This window comes from Oncorhynchus nerka, linkage group LG6 (genome assembly GCF_034236695.1).
Source record: "Oncorhynchus nerka isolate Pitt River linkage group LG6, Oner_Uvic_2.0, whole genome shotgun sequence".
NCBI classification, from domain to species: Eukaryota; Metazoa; Chordata; class Actinopteri; order Salmoniformes; family Salmonidae; genus Oncorhynchus; species Oncorhynchus nerka.
Window position 1 is genome coordinate 62,612,670 of NC_088401.1, and position 14,349 is coordinate 62,627,018.

The 14,349-nt window shown below is 41.1% G+C and overlaps 1 protein-coding gene across 1 annotated transcript in view; it reads left to right on the forward strand.

The window, feature by feature from the left end:
• LOC115130818 (relaxin receptor 1) overlaps window positions 1-14,349 on the forward strand; it is a 96,928-nt gene that overhangs the window by 58,875 nt on the left and 23,704 nt on the right. The window contains exon 4 of the mRNA XM_029662279.2: window positions 14,137-14,242. Within this exon, the coding sequence (XP_029518139.2) occupies window positions 14,137-14,242 (106 nt within the window). The remainder of the gene's footprint in view (window positions 1-14,136; window positions 14,243-14,349) is intronic.

A 14,349-nucleotide genomic window follows, 5' to 3' on the forward strand; every position in this document is an offset into this window, starting at 1 on the left:
ATTCACCTGATTCACAAAGTAAACAGCAATATAAAGCCGACTTCTGTAAAAGCTATGAGTATGAAGCACACGGCTACACTTCTCTGCTGTTTTGGTCCTGCAGTTGTTCCGTTACAACAGAGTAAAGCACACCTGTGCATGCCTCACTATATGCTGTTGCGGTGACCATATTACCGCCACACCGGCAGTCACTAGTCATGAAGTAGTCAAATTCCATGTGATTGTTTAGTCATGGTAATTAGTCTTCTCCAGTAGCCAACCAGTAGCCAACCAAACTTGCTAACTGCCTGGTACTTAGCTCTCTACTGTCCCTCTAATCACTCTGACATCAATGCAAATGTTATCGAAAATCGAATCAAACTCTTCATGAGAGCCCATTAGCTCATTTTGCACAACATTTCTATAGGCTATGAAATTGCACGAGAAAACAGAGTGATGGCCTCTATTAAAAAGAGGAGGATCCCATCAGCTTTCTATATGCTAGAAAGCTATATTTGTTTCTCAAATACTTTCCTAATATTAAGGTAATATTAAGTGCATTGCTTATCTATACAATGAGAGTATAGCCTACCTGGCTGGCATGAAAATGAACCATAAGAAACGCGTCCTCCAAGTGCAGAGATGATATGGATTTTTTTCCCCTGCCCCGGTTTTGAGACAGGTGCATGATAATGGTCCATTCTAAATCAAAACAAATTTCACACATCTATTATTTAGTATATGTGTAACGCTCGTCTGATGAAGAAGGAGTGGACCAAAGTGCAGCATGGTACGGGTTCATGATATTTATTAAAATCTGAACACTAGAACAAAAATAACAAAGCGAGAAACTAACAGTTCTGTAAGGTAACTAAAACTATACAGAAAACAACTACCCACAAACCCAGGTGGGAAAAAGGCTACCTAAAGTATGATTCTCAATCAGAGACAACGATAGACAGCTGCCTCTGATTGAGAACCACACCCGGCCAAACACAAAGAAATAGAAAACATAGAAATAAAGAAACTAGAGTACCCACCCTGGTCACACCCTAGCCTAACCAAAATACAGAATAAAAGCCTCTCTATGGTCAGGGCGTGACAATATGTAAAGACAAGATTCAATCAAGAATAGTCTGATGGTTCGAATATTAGCCTATCACTTGTGAATCATGCCCAGCTTAATGCAAGGAACAATGCCCTTTTTAAACTTTTTTGAATCATAGTCACACACCTCATGTAGCCTAGCCCATAGGTCTATATGTTTTGATAAGGTTTGTATCATAACTAAAGTGGCCAAATAACTTTAAGCACATTAATCTGCTTTACAAGTGGTGTAGAGCCTTACTGGCATACATAAGCAGCGCATGAGGTTCAAGTTTGGGAAAGATCATTTTCACCATATAAATGCACCTTCATAACAAAAGCATTACATGGATAATCGCATTTGTGGTCACTTCTGATAATGGTGTTTTCCCGCTAATGGAACATTTGTGCTTATAGCCTACTGCCATAATATTAAGAAATAGCTTAATCGTTTATCAACATTTTAATCTAAAAGTTCTGATCTGTTGTGTCAGCCTCAATCTGTAAAAAATATTTTTTTATGCTGGTGTTTGTTTTAATTTGGGATCTATCGCATCCCAGAACTGTCCCAGACTATGTTTGTTATATTTATTTCTCGCACAGAATATAATAGGTCAACTTTTGTACTATGGGGGATAGTAGATTGACATAGGCTAGTGCTTTTGCTGTTCCTTCCTTAGGCCTACTCATCTTGTTGGCTGACGAAAAGTAAATGTGGATAGTTCTTCAAATATCTTCAATATGCACCTCGGAATTGGAAACAACGTGCACAGTTGTGTCCCCGATGTGTCTGTTCTTCACTTGTAGCCTGTGAGAAAGACCAGACATGATGGAGAGATGTGTGAGTGGCTTTGGAGCAAGCAGCACTCAGGAAGAAGGGCTGCAAAAGGCATGGATTTTTTTAGGTTGCATCATGGCCACACAAAGGGGTTGCCGCCGGGAAATTCGAAGCATTATCAAGTGCTTCTCAAATTGTGAATGAGTGACTGTCGAAGTGTGTACAGCCTGCGCAAAAAAAAAAACAAAGCAGAGCTCATGCCTTTCAAGCAACTTTTTTCAAATCATCATTAGAGTCACATCATGCAGCCTTACAATGTATTAAAAATCAAAACATGTAGCCAGCATTTGGAGAACAACTAAAATTACCTTAATAACTCTAAATGAAGCATATAGGAGTACCTATTTCTTTGTTAACCACAAATAATTTGGAGAAAATATCCTTTCTATTTTATTCAGCTTTGTTCAATTGTATTCTTCATACTAAAATAATATAAAATAATGCCATGGAATTCTAAGCAAATATTGTCTGCTAAATGAGCTAGTGTAGCCCACAGACATATATATGGCAAACCAGATCAGGACCTAACATAAGGACACCTCAGAGTATGCTATTCTGTTCTTCTGAAATTCACTATATTTTCTTCATATCATGTTTCTTTATACCTGTCTAAAATAAATAATGGGTTTATTGTGAAGGTGTAGGGTAAATTACATGGATTTATTATACTTTTTCAAATGTAGATGTTCCAAAGGACCGCATCAGTGACTTTCATGCTATGTGTGAAAGCCAGGAGATGCTAAATGTGTTTTATGTTAATGAACGGTCAATTACCATGAGACCGACAGTTATTTGCTTGACAATCACCGGCTGATGAAATTTTGTGACCTCCACAGTCCTATATGTGATTGCATCGACTTATATCACACTTTAATTTAAATGTACTTTTTGTCCAGACTCAAGTCATGTCATGTACCACTGATTCCAAATCCAATTCCCTGCAAACAAGAATAGAAGTTCTGCAATATTGCAACCCAACTATTTTATATTTAACCAGGCAAGTCAATTAAGAACAAATTATTATTTACAGAGACGGCTTGGCAAGAGGCAAAAGACCTCCTGTGGGTACGGGCTCCAATGTAAGACAAAACTGACAGTACAGACAGAAGACTGGCAACAGCACAAACACAACAGCAAACAAACTGTGTGTGTGTGTGTTTGTTTGTTTGTTTGTTTGCAGGCATGTGTGTGGTGTGTGAGAAGGAAAACAACATGCTTCCTTACTTAAGGCAAAACAAACTAGTGACATTCGGTGACAACTAGAAACACCTACATCTCAACAACCTGTTCATCTATTTGTCCTTTGAACTCCTCCAGGGAAACCAGGTCCTGGAGGTGTAGGTTGGCTTAGAGGGAATTCCAAGACCAGTGGTATGAATAATGAAAGGACCTTTTTCCATGCTCTGTTCAAATTTTCAGGACTGTTAGAATAAAACAAGATTGATCTTATATGTGTTTTCATTTCGAGGTAGAAGAGAGGATTCCTGTCCTTTTGTCACAGACTGAAGACCCAAGTAGGAAGCATGTATCTTTGAGGGTTTATCCCATTGATTTGGCCTGAACAGCCTTGCAATCTCAACCCACTTGTATGAATTTCCTCTCAGTGGTTATAGCTGTAGTGAAAAATGCATTTTTTACTCAAAATAGATGTTGAGCCTTCCCTATAAACTGCTATTTCAAACATCTCATGGCAACCATTTCAATTGAAATGACATAACACATACATTCCCATGTACACTGAAAAAATATATAAAGATAACATGCAACAATTTCAAAGATCTTACTGAATTACAGTTCATATAAGGAATTACATTAACTGAAATTAATTCATTAGGCCCTAATCTATGGATTTCACATGTCTGGGAATACAGATATGCATATGTTGGTCACACAGGGGCGAGGATCATAAAACCAGTCAGTATCTGGTGTGACCACCATTTGCCTCATGTAGCACGACACATCTCCTTCGCATAGAGTTGATCAGGCTGTTCATTGTGGGCTGTCGAATGTCCCACTCCTCTTCAATGGCTGTGCAAAGTTGCTGGATATTAGCTAGAACTGGAACATGCTGTCGTACACGTCAATCCAGAGCATCCCAAACATGCTCAGTAGCTGACATGTCTGGTTAGTATGCAGGTCATAGAAGAACTGGGACATTTTTAGCAACCAGAAATTGTGTACAGATCCTTGTGACATATTGCTGTGCATTATCATGCTGAAACATGAGGTGATGGTGGTGGATGAATGGCACAACAATTACATCACAGTATCTTTGTGCATTCAAATTGCCATCGATAAAATGCAGTTGTGTTTGTTGTCCATAGTTTATGGCTGCCCATACAATAACCCCATCACCACCAAGGTGTAAATTCTCTAAAACAACGTTGGAGGCGACATATAGAAGAGAAATTAACATTAAATTCTTTGGCAACAGCTCTGATGGACACACCCGCAATCAGCATGTCAATTGCACCCTCCCTCAAAACTTGAGACATCTGTGGCATTGTGTTGTGTAGAAAAATTGCACATTTTAGAGTGGCCTTTTATTGTCCCCAGCAAAAGGTGCACCTGTATAATGATCATGCTGCTCAAACAGCTTCTTGATATACCACACCTGTTAGGTGGATGGATTATCTTGGCAAAGGAAAAATGCTCATTAATGATGTCAACGAATGTGTGCACAAAACTTGAGACAAATAAGATTTTTGTGCATATGGAACATTTCTGGGATCTTTTATTTCAGTAGCTTTCCTATTGGACCCCTCCTTGGGGTCCACATTAAATTAATTCATATTATTAAATCAAATCAAATGTATTTTATATAGCCCTTCTTACATCAGCTGATATATCAAAGTGCTGTACAGAAACCCAGGTCTGGGACAGGTAGCACGTCCTGTGAACAGTTCAGGGTTCCATAGCCGCAGGCAGAAGAGTTGAAACTGGAGCAGCAGCACAGCCAGGTAGTCATCATGCCAGGTAGTCCTGAGGCATGGTCCTAGGGCTCAGGTCCTCCGAGAGAGAGAAAGAAAGAGATAATTAGAGAGAGCATACTTAAGTTCACACAGGACACCGGATAAGACAGGAGAAATACTCCAGATATAACAGACTGACCCTAGCCCCCCTACATAAACAACTGCAGCATAAATACTGGAGGCTGAGACAGGAGAGGTCAGGAGACACTGTGGCCCCATCCGATGATATCCCCGGACAGGGCCAAACAGGCAGGATATAACCCCACCCATTTTGCCAAAGCACAGCCCACACACCACTAGAGGGATATCTTCAACAACCAACTTACCATCCTGAGACAAGGCCGAGTAAAGCCCACAAAGATCTCCGCCACGGCACAACCCAAGGGGGGGCGCCAAACCAGACAGGAAGACCACGTTAGCGACTCAACCCACTCAAGTGACGCACCCCTCCTAGGGAAGGCATATGGAAGAGCACCACTAAGCCAGTGGCTCGGCCCCTGTAATAGGGTTAGAAGCAGAGAATCCCAGTGGAGAGAGGGGAACCGGTCAGACAGAGACAGCAAGGGCGGTTCGTTGCTCCTTTCCGTTCACCTTCACACTCATGGGCCAGACTACACTCAATCATATGATCTACTGAAGAGATGATTCTTCAGTAAAGCCTTAAAGGTCGAGACCGAGTCTGCGTCTCACATGGGTAGGCAGACCATTCCATAAAAATTTAGCTTTATAGGAGAAAGCCCTGCCTTCAGCTGTTTGCTTAGAAATTCCAGGGATAATTAGGAGGCCTGGGTATTGTGACCGTATGTCATGCCCTGACCTTACTCATCTTTGTTTTCTTTATTATTTTGGTTAGGTCAGAGTGTGACTAGGGTGGGTATGTTAGTTTTTGTATTGTCTAGGGGGTTTTGTATATCTAGAGGGTTTTGTAAGTCTAGGTATTTGTATGTTTATGGTGACCTGAATTGGTTCCCAATCAGAAGCAGCTGTTTATCGTTGTCTCTGATTGGGGACCATGTTTAGGTAGCCATATTCCCTTGGGTATTTTGTGGGTTCTTGTCTATGTGTAGTTGCCTGTTAGCACTCATGTGTATAGCTTCACGGTTCGGTCGGTTGTTTGTTATTTTGTTAGTTTGTTTCAGTGTTCATTCTTTTAATAAATTAAGAATGTACGCTTACCACGCGCGCCTTGGTCAGCAGTAAAACCTTGAAATCAGCCCTTGCCTTAACAGGAAGCCAGTGTAGGGAGGCTAGCACTGGAGTAATATGATCAAATTTTGGGGTTCTAGTCAGGATTCTAGCAGCTGTATTTAGCAGTAACTGAAGTTTATTTAGTGCTTTATCCGGGTAGCCGGAAAGTAGAGCATTGCCGTAGTCTAACCTAGAAGTAACAAAAGCATGGATTCATTTTTCTGAAACTTTTTTTGGACAGAAAGTTTCTGATTTTTGCAATGTTACGTAGATGGAAAAATCCTGTCCCTGAAACTGTCTTGATATGTTAATCAAAAGATAGATCAGGGTCCAGAGTAACGCCGTGGTCCTTCAGTTTTAATTGAGACGACTGTACAACCATCAAGATTAATTCTCAGATTCAACAGAAGATTCAACAGAAGGTTATTACACACTCAGGTTTGAAAGGCCACACACAGGTTTATTCATTGTTATTGTCTTGAAGTGATATGGTCAAATATGTATTTTTTTCAATGAACATTAGAGCAAAATGGTCATAAAATATGATAGAAATGAATAATGAAAGGAGTCCTCCACTGTCTGGAGCAATATGACTCCTTCAGTTGTTTTACCTTCAATAGGTCCCAAAATCTAATATTTTTCTCAAACTAACCATGTTCATTACTTTTGGGCATGGAAATGAAGATGGATATTACTTCTCTGGATGTTTCCAAGTGAAAGTATTTATAGGGACATAATTATGTCTTTAGTTGTTGCCAATCAGTGCACAATGCAAAATGTCACGGCATCGGAAATGAGTTTTCAATATTAATAGACGATAAGAGAATCACATTTATGAGGCCTTTCATCAGATGTCCATATAACAGTCGGTGTATGATATGGGGTGTGCTCATCTACAATTAGTGCTCTTCAAAAGTATTTGACAGAAAAACACAATCCTAGTCCATTTGCTCTCTCCACATCCATTTCATTCACATTTCATTGTTATTTAAAAGCATGTTCTTTAATATAGTTTTATCAATCTGCCTACACTGATAGACTTTCCCTTCTGCAAATTTTCCCCGGAATCTGTTGTCAGTGGTGATTTTAGTATGTAAATCTTGGTGTGGCAAATTTTCTCCAGAATCTGTTGTCAGTGGTGATTTTAGTATGTAAATCTTGGTGTGGCAAATTCAACATATTTTTTTATGCATTCCAGCAAAGCAACTATACAACACACAAAACTAAACAATACATAACAGTTGCACTATAATGGGAACAAATGGTGCCCACACACTGTTAGGACCCACATAAAGCTGTCCCAACAGCAGAGCTTTCCTTCAGCACCATGGAGTGAACTTAAACAAATCCTTGTGGATTTGTGTAAGTCGATAAGAGCTGCATTCTCCTTCAATAATAACAAACGCCAAAATGAGTTTTGACTTTTGAACCATACACAAACATTACTACATTTATGTTAAATTGAATTCATGATGTTTATTCTTATATCATTAACAATTAGCTCTAAGTATAAGCAAATGCAAGCAAAAGAGCTACAACGAGGTAGGCCTATTCGTTCAGCACTTTAAAAATGGACACCGACAGAAATTCAAATAGATTCCTCCCGAGTGGTGCAGCGTTCTCAGTCACTACAGACCTGGGTTCGATCCCAGGCTGTCTCCCAGCCAGCCGCGACAGGACAGACTAGAGGCCTCACACATTTGGCCCACCCTCTTCCTGGTTAGGGGAGGGTTTGGCTGGCCTGGATGTCCTTGTTCCATTGCGCTCTAGCGACTCCCTGTGGCGGGCCGGGTGCATGCCCTCTGACTTCGGTAGCCAGTTGTATGGTGTTTCCTCCGACACATTGGTGCGGCTGGCTTCCAGGTTAAGCGAGCAGTGTGTCAAGAAGCAGTGCGGCTTGGCAGAGTCGTGTTTCGGAGGACGCATGGCTCTCAATGTTCGCCTCTCCTGAGTCCGTACGGGAGTTGCAGTGATGGGACAAGACTGTAACTACCAATTGGATATCACAAATCTGGGGAGAAAAAGTACATTTTTTTACAAAATAAATCAATTTAAAGAGATGTTAGTTCAGATAAATTCAGCAAGATATTGAGGCCTCAACTTTACTCTTCTTTAAGTCACCACATAAATACACCACACAGATAGAGAGAGAGAGAGAGACTCGGCTAGCTTACCATTTAAATTATTTTAGTAGGCCTATGTGGTCTAAAAAGGAAGGAAAATACAATCATGAGAATCCACTTGTATATACAATACACTGACGCACAGACAGCGCATTGCGCAAACATAACAAACATCACAATATCAACTGGAATTATATGTGTCTATTACTGAACTTTTTGTTGAAAACAAATATTTGAATGGGAAGAGATTGTCACTGGCAAACATGGTTACAGACCAAACAACATTACATAGTATCTCCTCCTCATCAAGAAAAGCACATGCGCTAATTATAATACACAAAGTAAGCAAAACAATGAAATCCTTCCAACATTGCCTAAAATTATGAATAAGATACTAATGAGATAAAAGCAATATATAAGCAATAGGCCTATAACAATTGACATGTACAAACTATGGCATAAAGGGAATGATGAGCGCAAAAGAGGCAATCCGTAATTTCGATGAAGACATTAATTAGCAAGCTAAGATGGACATAGTCAATATCACTATTTGTTCAGCACTTTTGAAATGTGCAGCGACAGAATTCAAAACACGGTTTAGCATTGCCTAATCTCCCGTGGGCAGATTATGTGTGTAGACCGAAGAATCTGCCGGCACTGAATGGGATGCATGAGATAATGAGATGCATTAGTTCTGGTTTGTGGGTTTTCGTCACTGGTTATTTGAACGTATCAGGATTGGGCGAAGGCGGTGCTTAAACGGATTCACCTCGAGTTCTTTGCATCTGCCCACACAGATCAGAAGGGGGGGGGGGGGGGTGCTTTAGCTGAGATTTTCCTTTTGGAGGGTGGAGACTTAGTTTTTGCAGGAACTCTCAATTTCTAACACATATGAACACAGATTTTAATCATGCAGGTTAATAAATTACACACAATTTGTGGAAAACTTGGTCATTTGGGGAATGGTAACACTGCACAGCCATTTTTGTTTGGGGAGGGGGTACTTTTTACTCCTTTTTCTCCCCAATATCCAATTGGTAGTTACAGAGTGTGCAAAGCTGTCATCAAGGCAAAGGGTGGCTACTTTGAAGAATCTAAAATATAAAATATATTTTGATTTGTTTAACACTTTTTGAGTTCCTACATGATTCCATATATGTTATTTCATAGTTTTGATGTCTTCACTGTTATTCTACAATGTAGAAAAAAGTTTTAAAAAATAAAGAAAAATCCTTGAATGAGTAGGTGTGTCCAAACTTTTGACTGGTACTGTACATCAGAAATTCATCCAAGAGAATACTGTAAATCTCCTTTAGTCATTTACATAAACCATGAGTATATAAAGTATTCATTACACAGTCATGGTAAAAGTATTTATTACACAGCCATGATACAAGTATTAATTACACAGCCATGTTAAAAGTATTTATTACACAACCATGATAAAAGTATTTATTACACAACCATGATAAAAATATTTATTACACAGCCATTATAAAAGTATTCATAATACATCCATGATACACATTAATTAATGATGAGCTACTTAGAATATTACTATACTTTATGATGTATTTGACATAGCATATTTTAGTGAATGGTTAAACAGCCATGGGTGAGCAATGCCTTCGGGTTATATTTAGCTAATTCAATGAAATCACTCTGTATGGCTGGGGTAAGCCAGTAAAACATGAGGGTGTTGAACTGGCATCTGGATGGCAGGGCAGTAAAACATGAGGGGGTTGAACTGGCAAGTAGATGACAGGGCAGTAAAACATGAGGGGGTTGAACTGGCAAGTAGATGACAGGGCAGTAAAAGATGAGGGGGTTGAACTGGCATCTGGATGGCAGGGCAGTAAAACATGAGGGGGTTGAACTGGCAAGTAGATGACAGGGCAGTAAAACATGAGGGGGTTGAACTGGCAAGTAGATGACAGGGCAGTAAAACATGAGGGGGTTGAACTGGCATGTAGATGACAGGGCAGTAAAACATGAGGGGTTGAACAGTAGATGTAAAACATGTAGCATGACAGGGCAGTAAAACATGAGGGGGTTGAACTGGCATGTAGATGGCAGGGCAGTAAAACATGAGGGGGTTGAACTGGCAAGTAGATGACAGGGCAGTAAAACATGAGGGGGTTGAACTGGCATGTAGATGGCAGGGCAGTAAAACATGAGGGGGTTGAACCGGCAAGTAGATGACAGGGCAGTAAAACATGAGGGGGTTGAACTGGCATCTGGATGGCAGGGCAGTAAAACATGAGGGGGTTGAACTGGCAAGTAGATGACAGGGCAGTAAAACATGAGGGGGTTGAACTGGCAAGTAGATGACAGGGCAGTAAAACATGAGGGGGTTGAACTGGCATGTAGATGACAGGGCAGTAAAACATGAGGGGGTTGAACTGGCAAGTAGATGACAGGGAAGTAAAACATGAGGGGGTTGAACTGGCAAGTAGATGACAGGGCAGTAAAACATGAGGGGGTTGAACTGGCATCTGGATGGCAGGGCAGTAAAACATGAGGGGGTTGAACTGGCAAGTAGATGACAGGGCAGTAAAACATGAGGGGGTTGAACTGGCAAGTAGATGACAGGGCAGTAAAACATGAGGGGGTTGAACTGGCATGTAGATGACAGGGCAGTAAAACATGAGGGGTTGAACTGGCATTTTGTAGATGACAGTTTGCTAAGTCAAAACATGACTGCCCTACCCTGGGTTGAACTGGCATGTAGATGGCAGGGCAGTAAAACATGACCGCTGGGGTTGAACTGGCAAGTAGATGGCAGGGCAGTAAAACATGAGGGGTTGAACTGGCAAGTAGATGACAGGGCTGTGAACCATCAAAAGTTGGGCATCTGCGGGGTTGAACTAGCATGTAGATGACAGGTGCAGTAAAACATGTCACTTGGCTCTGTCATAACCTCACATGGTCTCTCCTATCATTGTTGAACTGACATGTAGATGACAGTGTGGATGCGGATAAAACATGAGGGGTTGAGGACTGGCATGTAGATGGTCCCAGGGCAGTAAAACATGAGGGGTTGAACTGGCAAGTAGATGACAGGGCAGTAAAACATCCAGAGGGGTTGAACTGGCATGTAGATGGCAGGGCAGTAAAACATGAGGGGTTGAACCGGCAAGTAGATGACAGGGCAGTAAAACATGCCCCCAAGGGGTTGAACTGGCAAGTAGATGATCCTTCTCCCCCTCCCCCCCTTAAAAGACAGACATGCACTATTGTAGGACCACTGAATCCTTCTCCCCTGTTCCACTGGATGCAGTAAAACATGAGGGACCTTAAATGTTGAACTGGCATGTAGATGACAGGGCAGTAAAACATGAGGGGGTTGAACTGGCATGTAGATGACAGGGCAGTAAAACATGAGGGGGTTGAACTGGCATGTAGATGGCAGGGCAGTAAAACATGAGGGGGTTGAACTGGCAAGTAGATGGCAGGGCAGTAAAACATGAGGGGGTTGAACTGGCAAGTAGATGGCAGGGCAGTAAAACATGAGGGGTTGAACTGGCAAGTAGATGACAGGGCAGTAAAGCATGAGGGGGTTGAACTGTCAAGGAGATGGCAGGGCAGTAAAACATGAGGGGGTTGAACTGGCAAATAGATGACAGGGCAGTAAAGTATGAGGGGGTTGAACTGGCATGCAGATGGCAGGGCAGTAAAACATGAGGGGGTTGAACTGGCATGTAGATGACAGGGCAGTAAAGCATGAGGGGGTTGAACTGTCAAGGAGATGGCAGGGCAGTAAAACATGAGGGGATTGAACGGGCAAGTGGATGGTAGGGCAGTAAAACATGAGGGGGTTGAACTGGCAATTAGATGGCCAGGGTTTCAGATCCAAGGTACGTGCTCTTAGTGTCTCCAGAGCCGCGGCACTGCAGCTGAACCTTCAACTGACCCTGTGCTCCTCCCACATATGTGAGTTAGTTGTTTGAAACCCTGTTGTGTACTGTAAGGTCAAAGGTAGAACAACTATACTAACTTTACATGTTGACGAAAACTTACTGAACTGTACTAACTTTGAATGTAGCCAAAACGTACCGACTGAAGCAAAGTTTTGATATAGCAACTGCTTCACTCCAATTCGCCTGATGTCCCTAATATCCAATTCTAACATTCAGATGTCTTTATTTATTTAAGTTTGTGGTTCTGGAACTGAATAATACAGGCCAGATGGAAGTCTAGCGGTTTCGAATGGTCCATTTGTGCTGCCTCCCCGAGGCATTAAGACAGTGCTTTAAACAGATGAGGATTAGTCAGACATCTCCTCGCTAGAACATTCCTAAAATGTCCTTATTTAGTTTCGGAATAATGCAATTTAATTTTAACCACGACTGACATGCTATCAGATAACAAGCAATAAGCTTTTCCTGATTGAATAAACAGGTTTGTTTTCTTCCAAGACTGTGCATATAATCCTTTGATTATATCCAATGTTCTCTGAAATGTCTTTGTTACAGAGTTACAGGGTTTCAATCCATTAGTAACTTCATTGTTAGTAGGACAGAGGTCACTGATAAGAACATTTTAAAATTGCAAATTTCCCGTCTTTCAAAAATACTTTTGAAATGAGTGAGGAATATGAGATTTCACACTTCAGGTCAAATGCAAACCTCCTCTTCATTTTAGTCATTAGATATGCATTGCATTAGATGTCATTGTTCCTACAGATGTTTCTTTCTTTGAACATCAGAACATGATTCAAATGTGTCCTCAACAGTACATCAATATTAGACTGCTGATTTTCATTCTTCCCATAATTTAGTCATGACACAATATAAGTGTACTCTATGACACTGATCAAAAAAACTACTAGTAATGAAAAAGGAAATCAACACTACAGAACTTGAAGACGTGATTTGAATACCCTTGATATTTTAATATTCCCATTCCTTTATGCCTGATTATAATCCCCTCAAATATATAGGATTTTTTTCTGATGATATCCACTTTACTGTATCCTATATCAAACATGGTCCCTTATCGATTTAAAAATGTCCTGCCGGAACCTGGACTTCTTGTCTTTGGCAAATAATACCTAAACTACTCACATAATCACAGTCATCCTCTCTATTCCTGGAACCTCCGAGTCAGCCTCTGACATGAGGCCCCAATTCAATCGATTACAGCTTCGCATTGTTTCTCTGTGGCCGTTTGTAACGGTGTTGAGATTGTGCCGTAACCTCATTCCACATCTTGAAATGTCTCCGCTAGTGCTATCAAATCTGTAACATTTCGGTGGAGTAATGGGCAAATACGTTGTCTGGCAGGGGGTCACGCGTTTGCGATGCAGAAGGTCTCTGATTTTAGCCTTTGTAAGAACAGTGTGACCCCCTGTAAGCAAAACTGCAAAGCAAGCACAAGTCACTTGTCTCTAACGTACATAGGCAGTGATTAAGACTGGTCCCTGATGCTCTCCTATGTCTCTCGGATCTTTAAAAAAAAAAAATTGTTGACTGTTGATACAATCCCAAAATGTTTTGTATGTCAGCAGTCAAAAACTTGAAAGTCTAATGTCTTGCCTATGCATTTTGAGACTGTATCAACAGTGGGTGGACTAATTAAGAAAATACAGAAAGATAGTTTGTGAGTGGATTTTCCCTTTAACGCTAGTCCTATAACAACAATGTTGTCCAAATTCCTTGTTGTAATTTATTTTCATTGCTATCTTTTTTTGGTCCAGTATGACTCGTGGATGTGCATCAGACACAGGAGGCTGCTGAGGGGAGGACAACTCATAATAATGGCTGGAACTGAGTGAATGGAATGTCATCAAACACATGGAAACCATGTGTTGGATGTATTTGATACAATTCCACAAATTTTGGGTCCAGCCATTACTACGAGCCAGTCCTCCCCAATTAAGGTGCCACCAACCTCCTCTGGCGTTAGACAATAATATATTCTTCCTCTGTCTTCTCTCTTCCTCCTCCAGTGCTGGGGGCTGTTCCAGAGCCGTGCCAGTGCAGAGACCTGGAGCTGGACTGTGACGGCGCCCAGTTTCACCATGTCCCAGCAGTGTCCATTAACGTCACCATGATGTGAGTTGACACACACACACACACCTTTGAGGAGTTCATAAATAATATGCACATAATGACACTCACTCACATACACACACACCTGATAGCCTTCTTCGTTGAGACAT